The 26,587-nt window shown below is 46.7% G+C and overlaps 2 protein-coding genes across 4 annotated transcripts in view; one reads left to right on the plus strand and one right to left on the minus strand.

Annotated features, from left to right (window-relative positions):
• Positions 1 to 26,587, minus strand: part of C4_1H6orf52 (chromosome 4_1 C6orf52 homolog) — a 287,362-nt gene that overhangs the window by 229,473 nt on the left and 31,302 nt on the right. Inside the window, exon 1 of one of the 2 annotated variants that reach the window (XM_078688090.1) lies at positions 14,517 to 14,643. The exons of the other annotated variant lie outside the window; for it this stretch is intronic. Coding sequence (XP_078544216.1) covers positions 14,517 to 14,540 — 24 coding nt within the window. The 5' untranslated portion in view covers positions 14,541 to 14,643. Of the gene's footprint in view, positions 1 to 14,516; positions 14,644 to 26,587 lie in introns of those variants that run through there. 2 annotated transcript variants of the gene reach the window in all.
• The window catches only part of PAK1IP1 (PAK1 interacting protein 1), a 210,541-nt gene continuing 199,339 nt past the window's right edge, over positions 15,386 to 26,587 (plus strand). For both annotated transcript variants that reach the window (XM_078688087.1, XM_078688088.1), the window contains exon 1: positions 15,386 to 15,573. In XM_078688087.1, coding sequence (XP_078544213.1) covers positions 15,493 to 15,573 — 81 coding nt within the window. In that variant the 5' untranslated portion in view covers positions 15,386 to 15,492. The remainder of the gene's footprint in view (positions 15,574 to 26,587) is intronic.

The following is a 26,587-nucleotide window of genomic DNA, read 5'->3' on the forward strand; positions in this document are numbered from 1 at the left end:
AATACTGACTGGTGGTCCACCACTCCCCTGTTACCCACTTCCTTGGCTTCCCAACAGCCACCTGACCCCCCTTGGACGGAGGAGCTGAAATCAAGCTGGCCGTATTAGACTGTGAGCGGCGGCCCCTTTAACTATGAGGCCGGGGTAGACCTAGCCCCGCCCATATACAGACAGGAGGGAACTTCAAAAGGAAGACCAACCCCGGAAGCAGCGGACGGCGTTTCCCCGGCGGAGAAAGGTGAATCGAGAGCGGAGTACGGAGAGGAATCCGGAGAAGGAGAACTGAGGAGGGAGACGGAGAGCGGAGAAGGAGAAGGGGACACGAAGCCAGGAGGCCACCGGTTTCACGCTTCCCCCGCCACGCTCCCACGGGAGGGGTGTGGCTCCAACAGGTACGGGCCGAGTGGCGGGTTGGGTGGGACTCCGAGTCCAGCCTCCTGAGTGATTGTATAGCCCCCTGTAAAGCTCCCATCCTTAATCCCCCTATCTACACGAGCACCTCCTTCACAGCTTGTACATAGGACACGACTTCACTGGTTTCCCTCACCCCCGGTCCTACCGACTTGTATGGTCTCATTCTACGATCGGACACGGTCTCTCTCTGTCTCTTCCTCCTTTAACATGCCTGGGAGTCGGAGAAGACCCGAGACGAACCCTTTAAAGAAGTCCTCCCTGAAGCAAGCTGGATTCATCGAGGAAGACACCCTTTGATCCTGCAGCGTTTGCCAGAGAGCGAATCACCAGTCGGCAAAGACGTTGTTACATCAAAATAAAGCCTTCTTTAAAATCTCTCATTAAAGATTCAGCCTCTCACTTAACGTCCTCACCTCTATCCCTCCCGGTGGAAACCGACCCCAGCCTAGTCAACCCCCCTACCCTGGGACAGAAACCTTCGAAATTCATCCCTATTAACCAAATAACGGAAGAATGGGATTTCGGAAGTCTGCGTAAAGAAATTACACTTCTTGAAATAGGAGAAGAATTCGAAGACTAACTTAAACAAAGCAGTGGAGCCTGATAATATTAGCCTAAATGATCTATACAATGTTAACAGAGAAGAACTATGGATGCTGCCCAAAATATTATCCACCTGGGTAATAAGGAGTTGAGTCCCAAAATGTAGAATAAAGAACCGCTCGATTCCAATTCCAAAGAATGAGCAATTGGAGACAAATTATAATTGGTACAGCATCAATGACGCGATTATCAAAATACTGACCAAAAGACTTACCTCTTTCATTCATTTTAATAAAAGACAAAAGGGATTCGTGAAAGTGAGAGGATATCTAGAAAACCTGACACTGCTACAAATCACCATCAAAGGGGCACAAAAGAATAAACCCTCTCTTGCATTGGTGTTCATAGACAATTCAAAAGTATTTGACTCGGTCAGCCATGAGCCTAGGAGTGGGGACGACAATGGCTTCTGCGCGGAGCCGCACAGCTATTCCTATACAGACTACTACTATACGGCCGATAATATACACAGCCCAGAGGCAAAGTTTTACCTCATACAGCCGTGATCTAATAAAAGACAAACCGATTCATTAACGTACTTCAAGGAAAAAAACAAAGAATCTACACCAGAAATAGCAATGGGACGTGGTGCAAAACAAGGCTACTCACGATCCCCACTGTTGTTTGATATTGCCATAGATCCTCTAATACAAAATTTCCAGAAAAAGGGCAAAGGCTTAACATTTGGCTTGGATAGAGTTTTGTTTAGCAAATCACCATTCTGACCTTTGCAGACGACATAGCACTACTCACTAGCACATGGGAAGGAATGAGTACTAATTTGAAGATCATGAAAGTTCCATGCGTGGCCCCGTGACGGTAAAGGATCCAAAGCACACCCTCAGGGAGATCTGCCATATGGGGAGTGGGTGGAGAACCTCAGATACCCTGGGTCTGTAGGACTGGCAGCGGTGCCGGTATGACAGCCCCAGTAAGATAAAGTAACAGGCAGCCTGATCCCAAAGCAAGACCGGTAAAATAGTGGCCACTCAACTTTCAACTACTAGTCAAATCGGCTCCATCTTTGTTTCATAAAAAGGGATTCTTGTGTTTTTTCAAATGCCAGGCTCCACATAAATGAAATCACAAACGTACTCTAAAATGCAGAAACAGCATTTCATCAGCTTGATTAGTCATTTATATATTATGCCTTGAAGTGGTATGAAATTCCAGAAAGAAGATTTCATTGATTTTGTAAAAACCCTCTATATTTGCTCGAATGGTACCAACTTCCTTCCAATTTTTTCAAATGTCTCAAAATTGTATCCCTGCTCTATTGCAGGTTATTAATGACCTACTCGGAAACATACAGATGTAAACTGCGCGAAACAGCTGAGCTCTGCAGCTAAGGTAAGCAAGACCACTACTGCCCGCTGGAGAAAGCAAAAGTAGTTGGACTTGTAGGAGACAGACAACCACCCCCACATCAAATACCCAAATTGGCTTAGGCAGGGAATAACAAAGTATCCAGAAAGTGGATATACCAATTTAGCCCCTGGCGTAAGATTAGTAAAATACCTGTTAAATTAGTCTTACAAAATGCACATTATATACACAACTCTACAAACAAGACAGGCAGTCAGGTTGCATGTAGACAAGTGGGAGAACTACTGTCTTGACGAAATGAAGCAGTCCTACTTAGTGAATAGTTTTGTCTTACCCAGAGAAATGTCTGGGGAGGGAAAGGCGGTATTTCTTTAGGGGGGGATGCAGGATACTGCCCCTATATCTAAAAGTGCAAAACACTAAAAGTATCCTACCATCCTTTGGAACAAGCCATAGCTTAGCTTGTCCCAAGTACTTCTAGATGGAGAGATCCAGGCTGGTTTTTGAAGGGACCCTCACACACTCCATTTGTTTCATTCTTCATCATCGGGGCCCAACAAGTTCCCTATAAGCCAGGGTGGGCTCAACCACGTTCCAGGGAGCACTTTTGATTTGATTTCCAACTGAGTCATTATAAATAAAAATATCTAAAGGTCACCTGAGGTTCCTTTTATTTTTTGGTGCCTTTGGTACAGTTAAAACCTTGCTACTAAGATGTATATTTGTAGGGAGTTAATACCCCTGTACCGTAGTTCTTTGTAAACATGTTACAGCCCCTTCTAACGGCCTCCATGGGTCCCGGGCTATTATCAGGGCTGGTAATTTATTGAGGTGTTTGTGTTACTCGCTTCTCCCTTCTGTCGAAGTTATGTTCCCCTTATTTTGTAAGATCCATGTCGTACTTTAGACAAAACACTACATGCAAGAAACTGAAAAAAACCTACTTGCCTATCCCCTGTACGTGGGGCATCTTGCAATGCCTGTAATCATGTCCATCAATGATTTAGATTATTACAACCTAATGGGGCAACCCAGTGAACCTTAGGGCCTGGGTAGCAACGGATAAAAAAAAAAAAAAAAAAAAAAAGAAAACCATGTTAGTATCAACATTTTTTTTTGGGGGGGGGGGGGGGGGGCGCTATATTTCTTTAACCCCTTCGGTGCCGTGGACGTAATGGTTACGTCTTCGGCAACTGTGGAGCTGTGCTGAGGACGTAACCATTACGTCCTGGCCCGCGGGGGGAAGTGCTGGCGCTCCTCCCCCCCCCCCACTGGCGAAGGCAGCGGAAGTGCTTCCGCTACCTCCTCAACCCCTCCCTCGGCAATCCAATGATGTTGGCGCGTAATCATAGGGTGCCGGGGACGTGCTGGAAGCCATTTGTTTCCAGCGCGTCTAGAGAGAGGACGTTCAAAGGTAAGTCCTTCTCTCGGGGGGGGGGGGGGGATGGACACAGGGGGAAAGGAAAGAGTTTTTTCTTGAAGTGGTATGAAATTCCAGAAAGAAGATTTCATTGATTTTGTAAAAATCCTCTATATTTGCTCGAATGGAAACCCACTATGAACCAGGGACTTTATTATTCGCACATATTGGGAGCGACCCCTTTTTATCCATGTTAACCGCCCCCTGAGGTCTGATTTGGCTGTTTTTAGGCCCATCAGTCCCCTGGGGGGGGGGGGGGCGAGGGGGGAGAGGCAGAAACCCATTAGGCAATTTATTTGTGTGCATTTTGGGAATGACCCCTTGGGCAAGGGTCATTCCCATGGGGTGATCTTATTTAAATCCATGTTTCGTCCCCCTCTGGGGCTAGATCAGCCATTTTTTTGGGCATGAATTTTTTGGTCATTTCTGCCCCCCTTACGGGCTGATCGGCCATATATTTTTAGGACCCAGAGGGAGAAAAAGCTGCTAGACCACCAGGATTTTATTGTTTATGGTGCAAAATGTTTTGGGGAGTGCCCCCTTAGGGGGGTGAATATTCTGGCTATTTATGCCCCATAGGCCTTTTATTTTTAAGCCCATGTGCCCCGGGGAAATGATGTGTGTTCGGCTGATGATTTGTGAGCCATTATTTGTGATCGTAAGCAAACACAAGGAAATGATGGACGGAGTGCTGAACATTGTAAAAACTCACCCCCAGTCACAGATCTGGGTTTAATCCATCATCATTCTTTATTTCACTCCGCCACCCCAGTTCCGACATGGCCATGTGCAAATCAGTCTGACCCTGTGCCTCATGGGAACAGTCCAGTCCGAACTGCCAAGCCATGCCTTCCCTGGACCGGAAACAAGCATCCTGGGACCAGTGTCTGGCTAATCAGCCGTCATCAGCCAGGCTGGCTTGAATCCAGTGGCAAAGTGAGCAAGGGACCCACGTCTGGGCATCCCCTGCCAACTTAGGGCGAACAAAGCAAACACAAGGAGATTATTTGGGATCGTAACATTTTGTTTTCTCCTTTTCATTTTAAGGCAAAGCTTTGTTTTAAATTGTGCTTGCGATTTCAGCACTGGGAGAGCTGCAGTTTAGTTGCAAGTGTTTGGTAAGGAAACTTTTTTTATATTGTTTACTACAAATGTGACCTTCATGAATGTTTTTTTTTTTTAATTGTTAGAAGCCTATTTAGCTTTTGTTTGAATGTCTGTCCATTTTCCTTGTATTTGTGCACAATGTGTATTGTGTTGCTTTTTGTGTAATCTATTTTGTGTTTTCTTTTTTAGTGGGATATTGGTGCTTGTTGTGTTACTGTGCAGAGTAGGTGCTGGTGAGTCGAGCTGCCTCTGGCAAGTGAGTGGTATTGTTTTACAATATATAGGTCTTTGTGTGCTTTGTATTGATAGACTTTGCCTTGCTACTGCTATATGCTTGTAGTTTTTCTTTTAGTTTGTTTATTACTTTTTTTATACACTTCAGGTGGGGTTGACTTATTTGTCAAGTTACTTGTATATCTAAGGATTATTGCTTGCCCCAGGATGACCGCTCAGCAGGTTGTTGGGATGCTTTTCGAGTCTTCTTCTGACCAGGATTATGAGACGGACTCTGCATCTGAGGCAGAGGAGGGAGGGGAAGATTCAGGCAGTGAGTTTTCTCTCCACATGGAATCATCTGATGATGAAGCTACTCTCAGTGCAGATGAAGCTACTCTCAGTGTGGATGAAGTGCCTGTTTTAACGGAGGACACTAATGTGCCGATAGTGCAGCAAGAGGCATCTGGATTGCAGCCTGAGTCTGCTAGGCTTCCCATTGGAAGTGCTGGACTATCGGTTGACACAAACATGGTGCAGCCGGTACTGCCTGTCTTTAATGGTGTTGCAGGGTGTAGAGTGAATTGTGACATTTTTGGGCCTATAAATTTCATTCAGTCGTTTTTGGACGATGTTTTTTTGGCTGAGATTGTTGAGCAGACTAATTTGTATGCTGAACAGTATTTGAGGGACAACAGTGCCAGGCTTAGGCCCCACTCTAAAGCTACCCGGTGGACTCCTACAAATCTGGATGAGCTGAAGAAGTTCTTGGGTTTAACTTTTTTGATGGGCCTGATTAGGAAGCCATCTCTGTCTTCATATTGGTCTACTAATCACTTGATGGCAATAGCTATATTTCCTGCAACCATGAGTCGTAATTGGTATTTGCTGCTTTTTCGGATGTTGCAATTTGTTGATAATGCTTTTGCGCTGACCCGCGATCACACTGATTGGGACCGTCTTTTTAAAGTTCGGCCCGTCCTTGACCACTTAGTTGATTGATTTTCAGAGATCTATGTGCCCGGGAAAGAAATAGCTGTGGATGAGTCTTTGGTCCTGTTCAAGGGTAGATTGGTTTTTAGGCAGTACATTCCTAGCAAGAGGGCACGCTATAGAATTAAGATGCAACTGGCTCAAAAGATCCTTACCCATGACATTGACATGGCGTTCATCACTGAGACTTGGCTGAATGAGCTCTCTTCCCCAAACTTAGACATGCTTATGACCCCAGGCTTCCTAATCATCAATAAAGACAGAAAAAAACAGTGAGGAGGGGGTATTGCGATCATACACAAGAGCAACATCTTCGTAATGGAAACCGACTCCTTCAAATACAACACGTTTGAATACTTAACAGCCACCTTTAAGACAGGGGACAACAAACCCCTATACTGCCATCTCCTCTACCACCCGCCAGGCAACACCACCTTAATCAACTCACTGTTCACTCAGGAATTCCAACAACATTATACTAGGTGACCTCAATCTACACTGGGAGGATGAACACAACCCATTGATCCAATACCTGACCGAACTGTTACTCAACAACAATCTTACCCAACATTGCACTGAACAAACCCATAACAGAGGATCAATACTAGATGCCATAATTGCTCAAGTAGATGCAGTCTCCATCGACCGCATCATGCCTGTCGACTAGTCTGACCACCATATCATTATATTCCACTTCAACCAAACAACACTATGCCTGCCCAGCTCTCAGGAACCCCCCACTGTGCAAGAAATCTAAGACAGGTTCCACTTGCTGACCTGTCAGAAAGGGCTAGTTCACTCCTTCCCTCCCATACAAGCGACCTCTCTTCAACAGAACTCACCTCACATTACAACACAACTATGACTTCCCTTCTGGAACAAATAGCTCCCATGAAACAAAAAAGAGCCAGGAACATTAAATCTAGATCTTGGTTTAACACAGTCCTAAACTCTGAAAGAAGGCAATTAAGAACTACAGAAAGACTCTGGCAGAACAACCCGTCCACAATAATCCTGAAGCGACTCAAATCAGAAATAGGAAATATAAAAAACACATCAAGAAACAAAAAACTTCCTTCTTCTGTGACGCTCTAGACATTGCCAAAAATAAGCCCAAAGAACTCTACAATATCAGGCAACAAACTTCCAAGCCCCCTTCATCCTCAATGCAACCCTCCAAAGAACTCTGATAACTTTGCCAACTTTTGTAATGACCAAATCACTAACATTGAAGTCTTCCCGGACGGTCACCACAGCCCCTCCCCCCCTACCCCCTCCCACACAAGCTCTAGCCCAAGAACAGAAGATATCACACCCAAGCACCACCCAAATAGCTGGAAATCATTTAACCCCATCTCTGAGTCGGAGATCATCAAAATGATTTCCAGTTCCAAAACCTTAGCACATTTTGCGGATCCCATCCCTGCCCAACTGGCCAAAGAGCTCAAACTCAACCGAGCCCCGCTCTGGACCAAGATTATTAACAGCTCCCTGAGAACTGGAATCATGCCCGAGTGTCTAAAAATCGGACAAGTCAAGCCATTACTCAAAAAAACAGGCTCTGAACAAGTGATCTTAATAACTTCAGACCCGTCTCCAATCTCCCATTCCTAGCTAAAATCCTTTAAAGATGTGTCCTCTATCAGCTTACTCAATACTTGGACAACACCAACCTCCTTGACCCCACCAATCAGGTTTCAGAAAAGGGTGCAGCACTGAGACAGCGATACTGAATGGGATAGATGATGTATACAAATCACTCAATACGGATCGTTGTTGTTTACTCATACTCCTTGACCTATCGACAGCCTTCAACACGGTTGACCACAAACTACTCACTAAGGTACTCCAAGAAAGAGTCGGTGCAGAAGAGGTGGTCTTACAGTGGTTTTCCTCATTCCTGCAGAACCGCACCCAACAAATACAAATCAACAACCTCAAGTCTGACCTAATCCCCATCAGCAGGGGTGTCCCCCAAGGATCAGTTCTCTCCTCACAACTATTCAACATATACATGGAACCCCTGACCACCCTACTCAAAAAAAAAAAACATACTCTTCCACCTCTATGCGGACGATACACAGATCTATCTAGAAGCCTCTTCCATTGATGACATTTAGAGACTAAACGACACTCTAAGAGAAGTCCAATGCTGGTTATCCCTCAATAACCTGAAACTCAACCAAGATAAGACAGAAATCCTCATTTCCAACAAGGAGCAGAACCCTCAAATAACAGAATGGCTAGAAGCCACTGATGCTCTCAACTGCAATCGCACCCTGGCCGATTCCATAAAGTTGCTGGGAATTACGCTGGACCCAAAATTAGGCATGACAAAACACATCAAGGTCACCGCAAAGAGCGCCCTCCTAAACCTAAAACCTCTCAATAAAATAAAACACTTCATCCCTCCCAATGACCTCAAACAAGGCACTCATCCTAGTGCTGTCCAGACTAGACTACGGGAACGCAACACTCACGGGAACGCAACACTCACAGGAACAGCAAAGTCTCACCTTGCTCCCCTCAGATCAACTCTAAATGTGGCAGCCAGAATGGTCACCAGAGTCAAGAAATACAAACACCTCTCCCTGGATCTCCGAGACCTAATGTGGCTCCCAATCGCAATGCGTGCCAATTTCAGAACTGCTTATCTCACGCACAAAGCCCTGCACACTGGAAAACCTGCATACCTGGCTTCCAAACATATGAAGGGAGGCCAAACAAGGTCCCTTAGGAGCACAAACACTTTACTCCTCATTCCCCCGAAAACTCGCAAAGAAAAAAACAATTCTCGTTCCTTTTCAGGAAATGCACCCAGAATATGGAACGCCATTCCAGTTATTCTTAAAATTCAAAAGGTAACGCAGACTTCTTCCTCCATGGATCTCTCCCAAATGGATAGCTTTTGAGCAAGCTCAGAATCCTGACCACTACGACTTGCTGCCACCTTTAATCTAAGTCGCATACCTCGCCCACCTCCGTCTCGTTCTCTGGACTTCTCCCCCCTCCACGAAAGGATGGACGTCGTTCACGCGTCAATGTATATACAATTTTTTCAGGTATAGCTCCAGCGAACTGTCTGTCTGTGATCCTTTGCAGTGTATCAAAACTGCGACAGATTTAGAGGCCCACGTACGTATGAGCGCTGCGGGCCACCAGGAGTCTTTCCAGGCATAGGGAGTGGTGACCAGGATGAGGACTTTGATCTTGTCTGAGTTAAGCATGAAGCAGATGTTCTACATTTAGGCGGCGACTGCCTTTATCCCATTGTGGGAGTGGCTCTTGGTGGCTGTGTGTTCATCTGTGAGGGAAATAGTCAGCTGGATGTCCTTGGTGTAGGAGAAGATATGGAGTCTGTGGCTTCTGACAATGGCTAGAAGCAGACCATGTAGATGTTGAGTGTGGGTCTCAGGGAGGATCCCTGAGACAATTTTCTCTGTAGGTTCTGAGTTGAACGGTGGAAGTCGGACTGTGTTTGGCCGGTGAGAAAAGAGCGGATCAATTCTAGGGCTTTGTCGCAAAGTCTTTGCAGACAGTGTCGCAGGTAGCCGACAGGTCCACGAGGATGAGGGCAGCAGTTTTGCCTCAGTCGAGGAGCGTGCTGACATCTTCTGTAGCAGCAAGGAGAGCGGTCTTGGCGCTGTGGTTGCTTCTAAAGCCCAAATTCTGAATTGCACTAATCATAACGTATTTCCACGAGTAGAGTATGTTATCTGGGGTATCGAATGATCCCTGCAACAGCTGTATTGGCCCACAGTACTATTTTAAAAATAGTGGAAATGTGCACTCTACAAGATCGGCAACCGGCACACTAATCTTTTAAGCTGTTTATGACTACTAAATCCTACGAGAGGAGATTGCATACAAATCTCTCAAGCAATACTTTTACCAACCAACCTATTTTACCATGATTCTACTCCCATAATTCCACCTCATTTCCTGTTCCTTCACCCCCCATGTGTTTGGATTCCAGGAGCATATGTTACCCCAGTTTCCAGCACTGATAGAATCGCCGCCTGTTTGGGTTCGGGCTGATATGTTGAGGCTAGAGGGGTGATGTGCTACGATGCATTCACACCTGGTTTATTGTTTGTTCGGGATCTGCCCTGAGAACTACCAGTTTGCACAACGTGCAATACTGTACGAATGGGCTGTCGTGGCCACTATGTGAAGTGGATAGGGCGATAAAAACAATACCTGGAAAATCCGTATAGATAAATGAAACGAAAACTATGCTTCTCTGTTACCTGGTCAACAACTAAAATGAATTTTGCAATACAAAAAACAGGAACACAAATATAGTTTGCTTCATAAAATAGGAACTGTCTTTAAATACACAGGGCTGTTAGTCACCCTGGCAGTCCTGCCAAGTATCACGCATCAAAGCGGTTCGCCATAAGTTGGCAGGGTATGCTCAGACGTTGAGTCCCTTGCTCACGTTGCCACTGGATTCAAGCAAGCCTGGCTAAAGACAGCTGTAATACCAGAAACCGGTCCTAGGAAGCTTGATTCCGGTCCAGGGAAGGCATGGCTTGGCAGTTCGGGCTGGACTGTTCCCATGAGGCCCAGGGTCAGACTGATTTGCATATGGCCATGTCTGAACTGGGGTGGCAGAGTGGGCTAAAGAACGGTGATGGATTAAACCTAGATCGTTTGACTGGGTGTGAGTGTTTGATTGGTTCAGATGCTCCGTCCATCACCACCCCCATTTGAACTGCTAAGTATCACGCATCAGGCGTTACACTAACGCATTTCAGTGCGGTGTTCCCGCATCACCGCACTGAAATGCATTGTCACGCATTTTTGCCTTAACCCGACAGCGCTGAAACTGGCCGCCTTAACCTCTGCCAGGTGCTAGCGCGCACGCTGGTGCCTCTGACAGCTAGGTGGGTGCCGTGTGCCGAGCCCAGGCCGCAGCACTTCACTTGCCAGCAGGCTCCGTATCCAACAGTTACCCAAAGATTCGACTTGCACTGCTCTTAGTGCCACAATGTTACATTTTTGCTCTGCCCGGATGCCCAAAAACCCGGGCGGGGCCTGCCCCCCGCCTGGCTGCAGCAGTTAAGTTATGTGTGGCAACTTCGCCCTGGCACCATGTGGGGACGGGGCGTCACGTCCTGCTGAAAGGGTGCGCGCCAGGAGTTAATTGGAGGCCAGTGGCTCATGAATAGGCGCCGGCCACCTGGAATCATGGAGCAGAATACTTTGGGGAAATAATAGTTATTTCCAAGGCGGGAGCGTGTTGCTGCCAGTGACTGACGTCATGTCACATCACAGAGTTACACACAGATTGCGGTGTGGGGTTAACCCATGACTGGACCAAGCTGCCGCCGTAGGGTGGTGGTGTGGCCTCAGCAGGCAGACTGGCTGCCCTGCACTGCGGCAATGAATCAATGCCGCGAGAGACCTCACTAGGAAGAGCAAGGTACGGGGCAGGAGAGACGCAGGGAGAGGAGAGCGCAGCCATGGAGGGCACAGCTGACCCCTGGAGTACGTCCTGCGAGATCAAGACTGGGGTAAGAGGTCGGGGTGTCCTTGTCTGTGGGCCACTGACTTATAAAGTAACTCAAACTGTTCTCCAGTGGCAGGCCGCATGCACCGAGGACGGCACCTCTGCCAGTCAGAGATATCAGCTACACCCCGAACACCTATGCCTTGGCAAGTCTATAAAATACAAAATAAAACAAGCATTTGCAATGCAATAGGTCTCGCATTAGAAAAGTTTGAGCTATTGGTCTTGTAAATGACATTTTTTATTTATGCGTTGGTTTTGAAAATAGCGAAATTAATAGCTTTGTCATTTACAAAGCTAATACTTTTCTCTTTTGGAAATGTGACACCTATAGCATTTGTAATTCAACATGTTTTGTATTTACGTGACTTAGATGTACTGATATACAAATAACAATGGCTTTTAATTTTTTTAAATAATTAATACTTAAATAAAAGTTATTGTAATTTATAATGGCAATAGCTTAAACTTTTGTGAAGATTATGTACAGTGTATTTTATAGTGAAGAAAATCCAAAAACAGAAGTGAAATATTAACATATTTTTGTGACATTTGTAATAAAGATTGAAACATTGAGAGAACATATTTGAACCAGTTGTTGTTGAATGGTTGCACAGATTGATACTGTGGTGGCGCTGAGTGATGTTGTGGTGGAGCTGAGTGATGTTGTGGTGGTGACGAGTGATGCTGTGGCGTTCAGTGATGCTGTGGTAGCGCATAGTGATGTTGTGGTGCCCCTGAGTGATGTTGTGGTGCCCCTGAGTGATGTTGTGGTGCCCCTGAGTGATGCTGTGGTGCCCCTGAGTGATGCTGTGTTGGTGCCATAGATAGAGTGAAGGCGAAAGATAGATAGAGTGAGGGCGATAGATAGATGGAGTGAGGGCGATAGATAGATAGAGTGAGGGCGATAGATAGATAGAGTGAGGGCGATAGATAGATAGAGTGAGGGCGATAGATAGATAGAGTGAGGGCGATAGATAGATAGAGTGAGGGAGGCGGTAGAGTGAGTGAGGACGGTAGAGTGAGTGAGGGCGGTAGAGTGAGTGAGGGCGGTAGAGTGAGGGTGGTAGAGTGAGGGCAGTAGAGTGGTAGAGTGAGGGCGGTAGAGTTAGGGTGGTAGAGTGAGGGTGGTAGAGTGAGGGCGGTAGAGTGGTAGGGCGGTAGAGTGAGGGCGGTAGAGTGATGGCGGTAGAGTGAGGGCGGTAGAGTGGTGAGGGTGTGTGAGAGGGTCAGGGTGTGTGAGAAGGTGAGGGTGTGTGAAGGTGAGGGTAGGCGAGGGTGTGTGAGGGCATGTGAGACAGAGGGTGTGTAAGGGTGAGGGTGTGTAAGGGTGAGGGGGTGTGTAAGGGTGAGGGGGTGTGTAAGGGTGAGGGGGTGGGTGAGGGGGTGTGTAAGGGTGAGGGGGTGTGTAAGGGTGAGGGGGTGGGGGAGGGGGTGGGTGAGGGGGTGTGTGAGGAGTGAGGGGTGTGGGGGTGTGAGGGGGTGTGGGTGGGGGAGGGTGAGAAGGTGGGGGAGGGAGGTGTGAGGGGATGTGTGACGGTGAGGGGGTGTGAGGGTGTGTGATTGTGAGGGTGTGTGAGAGTGAGGGTGTGTGAGAGTGAGGGTGAGTGAGAGTGAGGGTGAGTGAGGGTGTGTGAGAGTGAGGGTGTGTGAGAGTGAGGGTGTGTGAGAGTGAGGGTGTGTGAGAGTGAGGGTGTGTGAGAGTGAGGGTGTGTGAGAGTGAGGGTGTGTGAGAGTGAGGGTGTTTAAGGGTGTGGGTGTGTAAGGGTGTGGGTGAGGGGAGGGTGTGGGTGAGGGGGGTGTGAGGGTGAGGGGGGTGTGAGGGTGAGGGGGGTGTGAGGGGAGTGTGAGGGGAGGGTGAGGGGGGTGTGAGGGTGAGGGGGGTGTGAGGGTGAGGGGGGTGTGAGGGTGAGGGGGTGTGAGTGGGTGAGTGACCGTTCGCCCAGCACCGTGTGAACCCCCGCCCCAAACCCCCCTTTACACGAACCATCTGAACGGCTGTACCGAGTCTAGTAACCGTGCCAAAAACAGGCAGGCAGCGAGTAACTTCCCATAAAAACCCTATTCTGTAAAAGTGACTTTTTGTTGCTGGAAAAAAAAATGCGTCAGGGCTTTTGTCAGGAGACAATAGGAGCTAGCCCTACACATTGCCCCTGCTATGCTGCCAATGATAGTGGCAACGCAACTACTGACCATCACACTCTGTGTGTGACAATTCTGGGGCTGAATTCTTTGTGTGTCCAAGAGTTTTCGTGCACCAATGAAAATGACAAAATCACTCGTGAATAATGGAGTTCTGACTGGAGCAAGATAACCGTTTTGTTAAGTGACAGTTTTCACGAAAGAACCACGTATATTCCCAAAACTGTATTTAATGTGGATTAGCTGTCAGTTACTGCTTTTACTAAGTTAGTGCTCATTCATTTCTGGTGCTTTAAAGCAGTTTTAGGATCTCGTTAGAGTTTTTCATTGCTCAAATGGTTGTGATTGTTATTATTTATATGTTTCCCTTATCTTCATTTCTTGGTTTTACTCACGAGAAAATGTCACTCATAGTCATTGAATACCACTCATTATTATGATGAAATTATGAAAATGTCACACATAAGCAATCTGAAACCTTGGCAGCTATGCCCTGGGTAAGGAGGCCAGAAGTTCTTAGCAGCAGCACTGTGTTGAATAAGGGGGACCCGATGAACAGGATGATTTCCAATAAAGCTTCTTTATTCACAGTACAACAAGCCCGCAACTCTGCACGTCCAGACAGCTCGAATGATAAATCCCAACAGCTCACTGAACGTTGACGTTCCTAGGCGCGTGGAGAGGAACTTTAGATGATAACAAAATCAAAATACACACAGCGCGCTGAACATATTAAACGCGCGCTACACATTTCGAACAATGCAAACCACCACAAGAACTCACATCTCCCATCCAGATGCTGCCCATATTGCTTCTCCTATTGTGGAAACAGGCCAAAGCTCTCCTGCCCACGAACCTTGTCCTCGAACGCAGGTTCGGCGCAGCTCATTAAGGTAAAAAGAGAAAGAGGACTAGGTGAACGGCATCATCACAAAGAAAGGACTAACGTATCTCGGAGTGTGTAATTTCCAAGAGTGACCGCTTTCCTTTAAAGTTCAAATTAGGCATGTGTATCTAGTATATATATATATATATATATATATATATATATATATATATATATATATATATATATATATATATATATATATATATATATATATATATATATATATATATATATATATATATATATATATATATATATATATATATATATATATATATATATATATATATATATATATATATATATATATATATATATATATCATATCTTTCGCATATGACACCATTAGAAATCACAAACGTTCGGAGCTGGCGGCTTGAAATGGAAACTACAGAGAAATAGAAAATAGTGCGGCTGGTTCCGGCTATGGGCAGAGAAAGTGGACTGATTCTTTATGACTCCTATACCGACGACAAATAAAACGAAAGGCAGTCACCCTTTAGAAAGATGTTTTATCCAATTTGCTAGCACAAAGAACATTGAAAGACTGTTTTTTGGGGGATAATTGTATTCATTTTAAAGCTTTCAGTAGTGACTGTTTACTAATGGAACATCTACGTATTATAGCCCGATAGATGAATGTAATATTTCGTAAATTTCGGTACATAAGTCATCAGGATGTACACATCTTTAAGACATTTCTGGAAAGAGGAATATAATTATGTGGCATCGCTCTAATTTTCTTTATCTGCCTCCTTTCCAAGATGTCTCCTTCTCGTGCTGCAGGAGGGACAGTCTCAGCTGTGCCAACTGACTCTCACGTGTGCGTTTCTCTCTCTCCAGTCTTCAGTTGCCCAAAGTTTTCGGACCATGGAGCGGCGTGTACGGCTCCTAGGTGGCTGTTATGAGCAGATCCTCTTCGGCTACCAGGTGGAGAAGCTTCACGGGCAGGTACAGCATGTGTTTGCAAAATAAATTGTGTTGGTATAGTCATTTTGTTTCTAATGTTTGGCTTTGACCTAAGCGTCTATAGTGTTGAGCTCGCCTGTTCCTGTTTGGCTGCCACCGACCTGTTCGTTCGGCATACTCTGGTCTTTTAATATATTTGGAAATCTTGCTTCTGGCATATGTATGTGGGACGTTTCTCAGAGGTGCTTGTGTATTTGTTGGGGCTCATGGCCATGTGTGTTTATGCGCATCTGTTGTAAATGTATCCGTTATTGGGCATCTGTCTTAGTGTTGTTCAATGCTAACGTGTTTTCTCGGTCAGTCTATACACCCCTCGCTCCATAAGTATTACCTGCTTGGGATTGGATTGGATTGGAGTGTGGGCGTGGAAAGAAAGCTTAAAGTTTTCATGAGTTAATAAAGCACTGTTCGAGAGCAGAGTGGGGGCGTTAAGCTTTTGACACTCAATCAGCGGTGGAATTTCATACAAATGTATGGAAACGGTGCTCCTGAGTACAGTGGAGGCAGAATCAGATACGCGATTGGTCTTTCACTTACATGTAATGCATACCCTTGAAATACAAAAACATACATGTAAGTTTAACTGTTATATGGGAATGCATTTTTCTGGTAGGGAACGTCAATGGATTACTGCAATCACTTCAGATATGTGTATAGCTGTAGGGGTCAGTGATTTGATTCCTGGTTGGTGTATTGGGGAATAGTGACATGTTGAGCACCATCATTGACCACATGCATCTCAAAAGCTGAATTATTCTCAAGCGTTAAAGCAGCTTCAGTGGCTACCAATGACAGAGAGTGACTTTATTATCTTTTTGTCTTGCCTTTAAATGCCTTCATAGTGTCAGCATGCCTTGTGGGGATAAATCAACAATGTAAGCTCCATGTCAAACTATTAATAGCTAAGTAGCCTTGGTGCTACAGAAAATTATGTGCAAATAGAGAGCAGGTGGAAGATTATCTACCATGGCCCCTAGATTCCAGAAAAGACCTCAGGGTCGTTATTAGAACCGCAGTTCCTTGGTTGGCTGAGGTAGGTACATTATGCCAAGTAAGGACCCTCGCTTCTAAGTCAGGGAAAGGAAGGACACTTTCTCAGCCCCTGCTCACCCCCTCGGTAACTTGGCACGAGCAGCCAGGCTTATCTTCAAGGCAAATGTGTAAAGTATTTGCGACCACTCTCCCAGTGACCCAATGATGATAACAAAAAATGACTTCTCACGAGTTTCACAGAAAAACAAGTATATGTTTATATAAAAAGTTATACGATGCAACCACATGATACAAAATCCGACATGTGTGTATTTGTAATATTCTTCCTGGCCGATTATTAGGCCAGCCAGCCCTTGTAGATTCTGGCGGTATTATTGAGCAATTGTAGATGATTCAATGCCATCCTAATGCAATGCTATGCAGTTCGAAATACAAGAATCAGACACTTTGCAATGTCAAAATAATGCAGTTCGTTATGCAACAATCCAGTGCTTTGCAATGTAAAAATAATGCAGTTCGTTATGCAACAATCCAGCAGTTTGTAATGCCAAAGTAATGCAATGCGTAATGCAACAATCAGCAGTTCGTTATGCAAAATAATGCAATGCATAATGCAACAATCAGCAGTTTGTTATGCAAACTAATGCAATGTGTAATGCAACAATCGGGCAGTTTGTTATGCAAACTAATGCAATGTGTAATGCAACAATCGGGCAGTTCGTTATGCAAACCCAATGCAATGCGTAATGCAACAATCAGCAGTTCGTTATGCAGAAACAATGCAATGCGTAATGCAACAATCAGGCAGTTTATTATGCAATGCGCAAGGAACTTCGGCACCGTTCACGGTGCTTTAGACAATCTCTCTGTCTCTAGTTCTGATTTGCGGTCAGCTTCCGCCAACATATGCCCCTGTTGGGCTTGGCCCTTTTTGCAGGGCCATCCCTGAATTTTTTGCCTTCCTCTTAAATTTTTTCTGACCTGTTTTATGACTCTGGGCACTTTACCACTTCTGATCAGTGCTAAAGTGCATATGCTCTCCCCATTGTAAATTGATGTATGGATTAGTGACTCCATGATTGGCTGATTTGGTTTACTGGTTAGACCCTAGTACAGTGCACTGAGTGTACCATGGGCGTGTAAACCAAATGCAGCTGGTGGGCTTGCAGCACTGGTTGTGCCACCCACAGAAGCAGCCTGTAAAAGTGTGTCATCGGTCTGCCATTGCAGAGACTGTGTGCAGTGTGGTACTGCCATGTTGACTGGGCACGTGCACCCACTTACCAGTCCCTAAACCTTCCCTTTTCTTCCTGTCAGACACCCATATGGTAGGCCCAAGGGCAGGGTGCATTGTAAGTATAAGGTAGGACAAGCCCTGATGTGTATGGCATGTTCTAATAGCAAATTACAGCAATTTTCGTTTTTCGCAAGGCTACCCATTCCCCATAGACCAGAATGGGCAGTTACATTATTACATCTTAGAATCCTAACTGACACAGGGAACTAGGTAGAAATTCGAGTTTAGTATGCCTGAAACTCAGAATGATAAAATCCATCTTTTAGTGAAGTTGGTTTTAACATTCTGTGTTTGAAAATACCTCTATTTTCTTGTCTAACTATTCAAGCCTGCCTCTGCTAGGTTGTGTATTCCTTGTCTGGAGTTTGAGTGACAGGGCTGGGGGATTTCAGGAGACAGGGTGAGTCAGCCTAGTGGTGAATAGAGTGATCTACATCTAGATGGAAGGGTGGAATTTCACCTAGGACCTAAATAGGACTGTGCCTTCCCTCCACAATGCTGGCTCCACCTCCTGGGGTGTGTCTGATGTCTCTGCCCTGCACTGTGAAAGGAGAGGAGTCATGTCAACAGAGTGCTCTAGGGCTGTGCCTTTCCTCCACAATGCTGGCTCCACCTTCTGTGGGGCGTCTGATGTTTCTGCCCTGCACTGTGAAATGAAAGAAGGAGTCATTTAAACGGGGTGCTCCAGAACTGGTTTGGACTAGGCAAAGGCCCCTCTGCCCTGGAAGACAAAGGATTTTGGGGTATAAGTATCAAGCCCGTACGTCTCCATCAGCCACACCCGAACTCCTCTGGACCGACCACCGCTGCATCCACTTCGCCTTCAGAAACCCACCACCGCACCCAACAGATCCCCCGCAGCTGCTGTAGCAAAATCACTGTAGACCAGCTACCGCAAACCTCGCTCTCAGCCCACCCACCAAACCCTCCAACACCGATGACGCTGCCCACAGCCTCAGTCGCTGGATCGAGGACTGCGACAACACCCTCGCCCCGCTGAAGAAACCCCCACATAGAGACACCAGAAAGAGGGCCAGCTGGTTCACCCCAGAACTCCTAGCCTCCAAGCAAGCCTGCCGGAACCGGACGGTTTCTGAAGGATACACGCAGGTACAGAGCGGGTGCCTGGTGACACGGGCAGTGTGCCACTCTCGACATCACCCCCCCTCCCGAGACCCATGGTGTGAGGATTTCTCACATCGAAAGTGCAACAGGTTCCTCTAAATCAGAGGTTAACCATCCATTTTTCCGACTGGCACTTTTTACACTCTTTTTTTCACTTTCACGCCCTCATGTTAGGGTGCGCCTTAGCGCGCCCATACCGCCGAGGTTCAGCCTTCATGGTCCTGACGAATGCCAGGTAATTTACACCATAATTGCAGAAACTTGTTGACCCCACTTAAGAGGAAGTAGCCAAACAATTTATTTGGCTCCCTTCCCACACCTTGTTTTTAATATGTCTGAATGGCCACCCAATAAAAAAAATTGTGACACAATCTAGACATTTTTAAGAAAATCACACTGTCACCCTCTCACCTTTCATAACACAAAAAAACCCAGCTCCGCAGTAACTCTGGCGTCGAAGCACACCGGGGAGGCACTCGGCCTCTCCTGGTGGGGCCCAATGATGAAGCATGTCACCAACCAGGTTGATGAGTTAGGGTCTTCTATATAGATCCAAACATATTTATATACCTATCCCCATTCTCCCTCCTTTGAGGTTACAGTAATCACACATCTTGTGCCTGTGCAGCAGGTATTGGAACCTGTGAGACATATGGTGGGGCAGGAAGAATTGGTACATTTGGAATGGGTACTAGAGGTGCATTTCCCTGATGAACCATCTGTAATGGTACAGTTGGTGCCTGTGCAGCAGGTAAATAGTCAATCTAATACCTCATCCATGTCCTCGCGTTGTTTCTCTTGTATCACATATGTCTTGTTAGTGGTCATTTTAAACTCTGTCCACACATTCAATACTTTCAGTTTGTTTTACTTGACCATATGTTTATTTTACCTGTTTTAAAAGAAGAGTGTGGACGGAGGTAGTTTGTTTACAGTGACACAGCTCGACGGGTTCAGCCTCTTTTTTTGTCGTCTATCTAAACTGCAGTTTGCCTTTTTTCCTTTTGGAGAACACGTATACTGACTCCCCTTCAGCTGCTAATAGCAGAGTCTGTTATGTAAATATGAGAGTTTATTCAGTTTGCCATGCACTGGGGTAATTACGGTGTCACCCTCCAGCAGTTTTATCCCTCAGCGAATGACTGCAACACATCCAATCACTGACCAGGCACCGTATACAGAAAAAACAGGCTCACATAAGTCTGTGATGGTGGCTTACCTAGAATCCAATATCAGATGTTACTTTAAGCTCAGCATTCCGCCAGAATTATTTGAAGTCGCACTCCCAGTCCCGTTCTTGTTCACCCTCCAAAAATGTTTGTATTTTGTAGTGGTCTCTGGCGCTCTCTAGCATCCCACATGGCTCTCTCTATCTCCCACATATGCAGCAGCCCCCCCCCTGCCCCCCCAGGGGCTGCTGCATATGTGGGAGTGGGGGGGGCTGCTGCATATGTGGGAGTGGCAGTGACTGTGTAAGTTTAGTTATGGTAACAGAGAGGTGGGCAATCCAGAGAAGTCAGGGGTAACCCAGTGCCAAGACGGGGGTCTAGCATGGGTCAGAGCAACAACACGAACAAAACTAGGGCAAACTCCGCCACGTAACTAGTCTCTCACTTTCTCGTCTTCCATTCACATCTACCTCGTCCTTCCTCTTTCCCTCTCTCGCTATTTTCCTCCTTCTTCTCTTTCTGCTTCTGTCTCATTCACTGGATCCTCTCTATTGCTTTCTGCCTCTATTTTTAGGTCTTGTCCTATTAATCCCGCCAGGGGATAATAGGACGAGAGTATTGAGGGCAAACCAAGGTCTGAAACCATCGCAGATTTCGGACAGTTCATGTGGCGCAATGGTGCGGAACGCGCGTCCACATCAAAGCCATCAGCCTCCCACCCACAGGCAGCTCGGCCTCAGGCATTCACCCCAGCGCGCGCTCGGCCTCACTTCTCCTCTCCCCTAATTACATCCCTGCTGTTTTTTTCACTTCTTTCACGGCCGCGAGGCTGTGCTTCAAAGGGATCTGCTCCCCCGCCCCCTGCTTTAAGTAAAAGCTTTTTTGGGCAACGTTCTAGTTTGTTTGTCCTTCTAGTGCGCGCACACAACTCGCAGGCTTAACTACCCGACTGCTTTCATTTTCACTGTTGCAGGTTTGATTATTTTGATGTAGAGGCCGTGCGCATTTTAACTAAAAGCCCGCTTTCATTTTAACATAGCAGGTTTCATTATTTTAATTTGGAGAACTACAAGCCTGCATTCCGGATTCTCTGTGTTGCACAGCGGTTCTTGCGCCTCTGCCGCTTCCTCCAAATTAACAACATAATTAGCTGCAAAGAAAAATCTGAGCACTTCTGTTTTTTTCATTATTAGTTCTATCTCCCACCGGCACGACTTGTGCTGATCAGCAAATATTAACTAACAAATCGTCACATCATATTAACGACTATCTTGAAAGCTAATTAAGCTCGGCAGTCTCCTGCACGGTCATAACCCCGCCCCCTTGGGATGTTGTCTTCCCGTAGCTCGCAACTCCCTATCCCCCGAGAGTCCGGCCTCACGCTGCCTTCTAGTGCTGCAGGACTCTTGCGCCTCATTCTCACAGGAGACCTGGGGTGTGCAAAGCCAGGTTGACCGTGTGGCCCTTTGTTATTTTATCTGGTGCGATGCATGCCGTGCTTTGTTTTTGGGCTTCACCTTTAATAATGGTGACCGCACCTTTGTTTTAATTTTTTAGGTCTCGCCTGTCGATGCGCATGCGCATCGAGCAAGCGAGACTATAGGGGCTCATCCAGACTTTATCTAACTTGCAAGGAATCGTGGCGATTCCTTGCAGTGCCCGTGACTTTTAAGCTCAATGCGCATGTGCATTGAGCTTAAAAGCGCGTGCACAGCCGCCCGCATTCCTCCGACACCTTTGAAGTGAAGCTTAGCTTCACTTCAAAGGCCCGGCTTGTTCACACCCACATGCCGCTCTGCCCCGCTCCGCCCCCTCCCCTGAGTCATCCTGCCTGCCCCTTCCCGCCGTGTCGCATTTCTCCTCCCCCCTCCCCTCTCTTCCCTCCGTCTTGTTCTTCTTGCTCACTTGTCACTCTTTGCCCCTTACTTCTATCCCTTCCTTTCGATTCCCTCTCTGAACCTCCTTCTATGCCCATCTCCTGTTCCTTTCTTTTCTCCAACATTTGCCACGTCTGCTTTCCTCGTCTCCCCACACGTTTGCCTCCCTTTACCTCTGTTTCCTTAGCTCCTCGTTTCTCCCGCCTACTCTCACATCTTTCTCTTTTCTTTCTACCCTCTCGCCCCCACTTCTCTTCGTGCTCATCTGTTCTCCACACATTTCTCTCACTTAATTCTTCCTGCCTCAACTCTCCGCTCCGCCCCCTCCCCTTCCCGCCGTGTCGCATTTCTCCTCCCCCCTCCCCTCTCTTCCCTCCGTCTTGTTTGTTGTTGTTTGTTGAAGCAAACCCTTGCATTCACCCTTCGGGAGTTCATCCATTTGCGAGACTGCGATAGGCACATTTATTATTTTGTTTCCCATTCACCACAGTTTTTATTTTTTTAATAGGCACTGGTAGAAAGGGAGACTCGAACCGGTCCGTAGTCCACATCAATGCGGTACGGACAAAGATAATGACCGTGAATTGTGACCTCCGCTTCGGCATTATAATTTAGCTTCCCCTCTCCTGCTTCGCATTACCAGCCCTCCCCACCCTCTGAGCACAAACAGTGCCTTTCTTAAGCAAGTGTCAATACTTCCTTATTCCTCCTCCCGCAGCCATTCCCATGTCTGCCCGACCCCTCCCTCACTCCCTACACCCCTCCTGCACAGGTCCAGCGGGCGCCTACAAAGTAGGAGCTCCACAGCGGCATTTGTATTTTTAAAAAGCAGCAGCTTGTGTAAAAGCATTTCCATTCGGGCTTCGCAGCTGTAGCATTTGTATTTTCAAAAGAGTAGCGTGTGTACGCATTTGCAGTTTGTAAATGCTCGGTCACTACAGGTAAATAAATATTGAAGTGCGTGGACTTTAGTATGTGAACTGCCAGAGCCGCAAAGAAATGCTTTCACATTCTTCCTGAATCAACTTGTAGGTGTCACCAGAATTGGCACTCAGTGTCGGCCTCGTGATATGGTGAATAGGCAACAAGAGACTTGAGCGAAGCTGTCCTTCTTAAGGAGGCGATGTTAACCAAGAGGACGGTAGCTGGACATGAGGTAAATACAACACTGGAATTAAGGGGCAAACCAATTGCCTACCTAGGTATTCAGTCTTCCACCCCTGCATTCTTGAATCTTCTTTTCACTGACTCTTCCTTATGTTCTTAACCCTTTCAGAGTTACTGGACTGTTTGGAAAACGTTTAATTTCCTTTAAATCTACTCCAGTGTTGCAACCATCTTCTTAGCGGTGAACAAACAGTAGCTTGATCGCTTTAATCGTGAATTGTTTTATGCTCTGAAACTATCCAAGGAGCTAAATTGGTTCCCTGTAAAGAGCTTGCAGTTTCTGCTTACATTTCACATGCTTCACTTGGTCTTGTTTTTTGTTGGAATGCGGCGGAAATGACTTAATTGCCGTTAGTTTAACCCCAAGGTGCATTGGCAGGGCTGTTTCAGCCGTCTTCCTCCTGTTGGCTCTTTCCCCCACAACTGTGTTTTTATGGCCCGCTCACCTGTGTGCCTCTCTGCTCTGTGTACGTCCCCCTAATGACGGACCTGGCATGCTGTCCCGCTGCTATGTATTCTTTCTGCTTTGCCACACTTTTCACACGCAACGGCTATTTTCTCACATGAGCGCCTGCCGAGCTGTGCGTCTTTGCTAAGTTGCTTTTTCCCATAAATGAGCCAGGAGTCGATGTTTTATGGCTGTGTTTGCTAGTCCATCCTTCCTTCAGTGAACCCTCAGACTGGGAATGTAATGTTACCAGGTCAGTGTCAAACACAGTACACCAGCAGATCAAGACTTTCTATTTAGATAGCTGTGCACTCTTGCACTTTTGGGTTCTAATCGTATTTCAAGAGCTGCATTTCAGAGCTTTTAGAAATGTTTATGGCTTTTTTTTTTTTGAAATTCTTTAGCATTGGCTACAGGAAACAAAAATGCTAAAGATTTACAAAAAAAACCCATAAACAATTCTAAAAGCACTAACTCTAATGCTGCGAGACCTATTGCATTTTCAATGCTTGTTTAATACCCTATTTCTTTAATGCTTGTTCTTCAAAAACGCAAGACTTTATTTTGATCGGTGCAGCAGCTCCGCTACTTTCGGGAGGCAGATAATGTGCTGGCTGAAACAAACTGATCAACTTCCGCAAAAAATACATCATGTGGATATGCCTTTGTAAATATGTTACGCATATAATACATTTTTACACAGAAAACTTGTTTTTATCAGCGAGGTGCCCTTTCAGGATGGCTGCGCTGGTTTTGCTTTCCTTGCCATCTCTCTCCTTCACCCCACTCTCTCTGCTGTCCCTCCCCACCTCCGTTCCAAACATTCCTGAGACTCCCAAAGCTTCTGATCTCTGCATTGATCGAAAGGCAGCTAGGGGGATAGGGATTTTGCTCCGAGTCGTGAAAGAGCAACACCATTTTCTACAGAACACGCAGCAAGCCAAAACTCGACGCTGCCTTGGGAATTAGTTATCACGTTGTTTTTCATTCCAATAGCTAACTATGCACTCTAAAGCAACAGGACTGCTCCAAACATATTTGAATTTAAACATGTGCTGCATCAAAAACTGCTGCCGTACATTTTCTCTTATTTAAAAATTATAGTTCTACTCATGTGTTGGACTCATTACAATTTAGATGAAAACAGCAGAATACATCTGTGTTGTATTTCTGTTGAAATGTCAGGTGCTCTAATCGCAATGCTCTGAATACTTTTCCTTTAAGTTTTGTGTTATTAACGTGTTCTCTCTCTGTAGTATTTATCGTCTTCATTAGTGGCATGAAGAGGGGCTGCAGCTCCTCCAAGGCACAGCTCTGCCTCGGCTGCATCTTCCAGCTGCCCATGGCGAGCTCTTAGCCTTTCTTTCCCCGTCTCTGTCTGAATTATTTTGAGTCGGATATACTTAAATGCAATTCTTTTAAGTGATAATAATCAATGCAAATATGGGATGCGCAGCCATCCCCGGCTTGATTATCAATTGATAGCTCAGCCTCGCAGGTGCGCGCGCCCATAGACCGTCCTCGTGCGCCTAGGTTCTCCACGGCAGGCGCACGGCGAGTACATTTACTCGTGATCACTGCCAGCCTCAGGGTAGCCCCCACGCACCGGCAGAACTGTAGCCTACTTTTGGCAGGGCCTCCCTCCTCTGACAGTGCTGCTGTTCTCATTCCCTCAAGGGCGCTACTTAGCCTCCGGCCTAAGGGCATGTAATCAGTTCCAGTGCCTTACTTTCCTGGCTGCCATATGCAGTCAGCTGCCCTGTAACTCGCACCGTCCGCGTCGTGTCAGACTCCAAGGTACAGAATTACCCAGACCGGGTGCAAGTACCAGGCCTGTGCTGCATTGAATTTGTCATTGTATTCATTGTTTTAATCATATTTAATTCTAGTGTGTTGTTTATTAAAAAAAAAAAGCTAATTATTTGTTGCACGCATCGTTTACAACGAATGGTGTATTTAGGCTTTGTCAATATTTGGGTCGTAGCATGTGTAATATATCCGAAGAGTTTCGTTTAGTTTCATCACATATGGTGAGCACATCATGTGTTTTTAGGTCTCGTCCTTTACCATTGCGAAGCAATGGGAAATGGGGGAAAATTCAAGTGCTCAAACGGATTGTCAAACCACCGCTTTTTTCCGTGGCGTTTTCTTCGAGTGCACGTACAGGCACGCGCATTTGGCCCATACACTTTCATGGCCATCTGTTCCTGTTCCTCAATGTCCCTCCCACCCTTCGTTTGATCTTGCCGAGAGTTCAGGCTAATGGCCCTCCCCCAGCACAGAGCGCGCATCGCGGCCGCACAGCACATCAAAGGGCTTCTCCCAGCGTGTGCTGTGCAGCTTCTCCTCCCCTAATTATGTGGCCGGCCGTACTTGTGTTTCCCGGCCGCTCTTGTATTTAATTAGCAGCAGCAGCATTTCTCCTGCGCCAGGCCACATCAAAGGCTCTGTGCCACTTTCACCCACACAGCAACACTTACAGACACGCAACGCCACTCACACCCACGCAAGCCCACTATCATCCACACAACACCACACTCACCCACGCAACGCCACTCACCCACGCAACGCCACTCACCCACGCAACGCCACTCACCCACGCAACACCACTCACCCACGCAACACCACTCACCCACGCAACCCCACTCACCCACGCAACCCCACTCACCCACGCAACCCCACTCACCCACGCAACCCCACTCACCCACGCAACCCCACTCACCCACGCAACCCCACTCACCCTCGCAGCCCCACTCACCCGCGCAGCCCCGCTCACCCGCGCAGCGCCGCTCAGCCGCGCAGCGCCGCTCAGCCGCGCAGCGCCGCTCAGCCGCGCAGCGCCGCTCACCCGCGCAGCGCCGCTCACCCGCGCAGCGCCGCTCACCCGCGCAACGCCGCTCAGCCGCGCAACGCCGCTCAG

This window comes from Lissotriton helveticus, chromosome 4_1 (genome assembly GCF_964261635.1).
Source record: "Lissotriton helveticus chromosome 4_1, aLisHel1.1, whole genome shotgun sequence".
Taxonomy (NCBI): domain Eukaryota; kingdom Metazoa; phylum Chordata; class Amphibia; order Caudata; family Salamandridae; genus Lissotriton; species Lissotriton helveticus.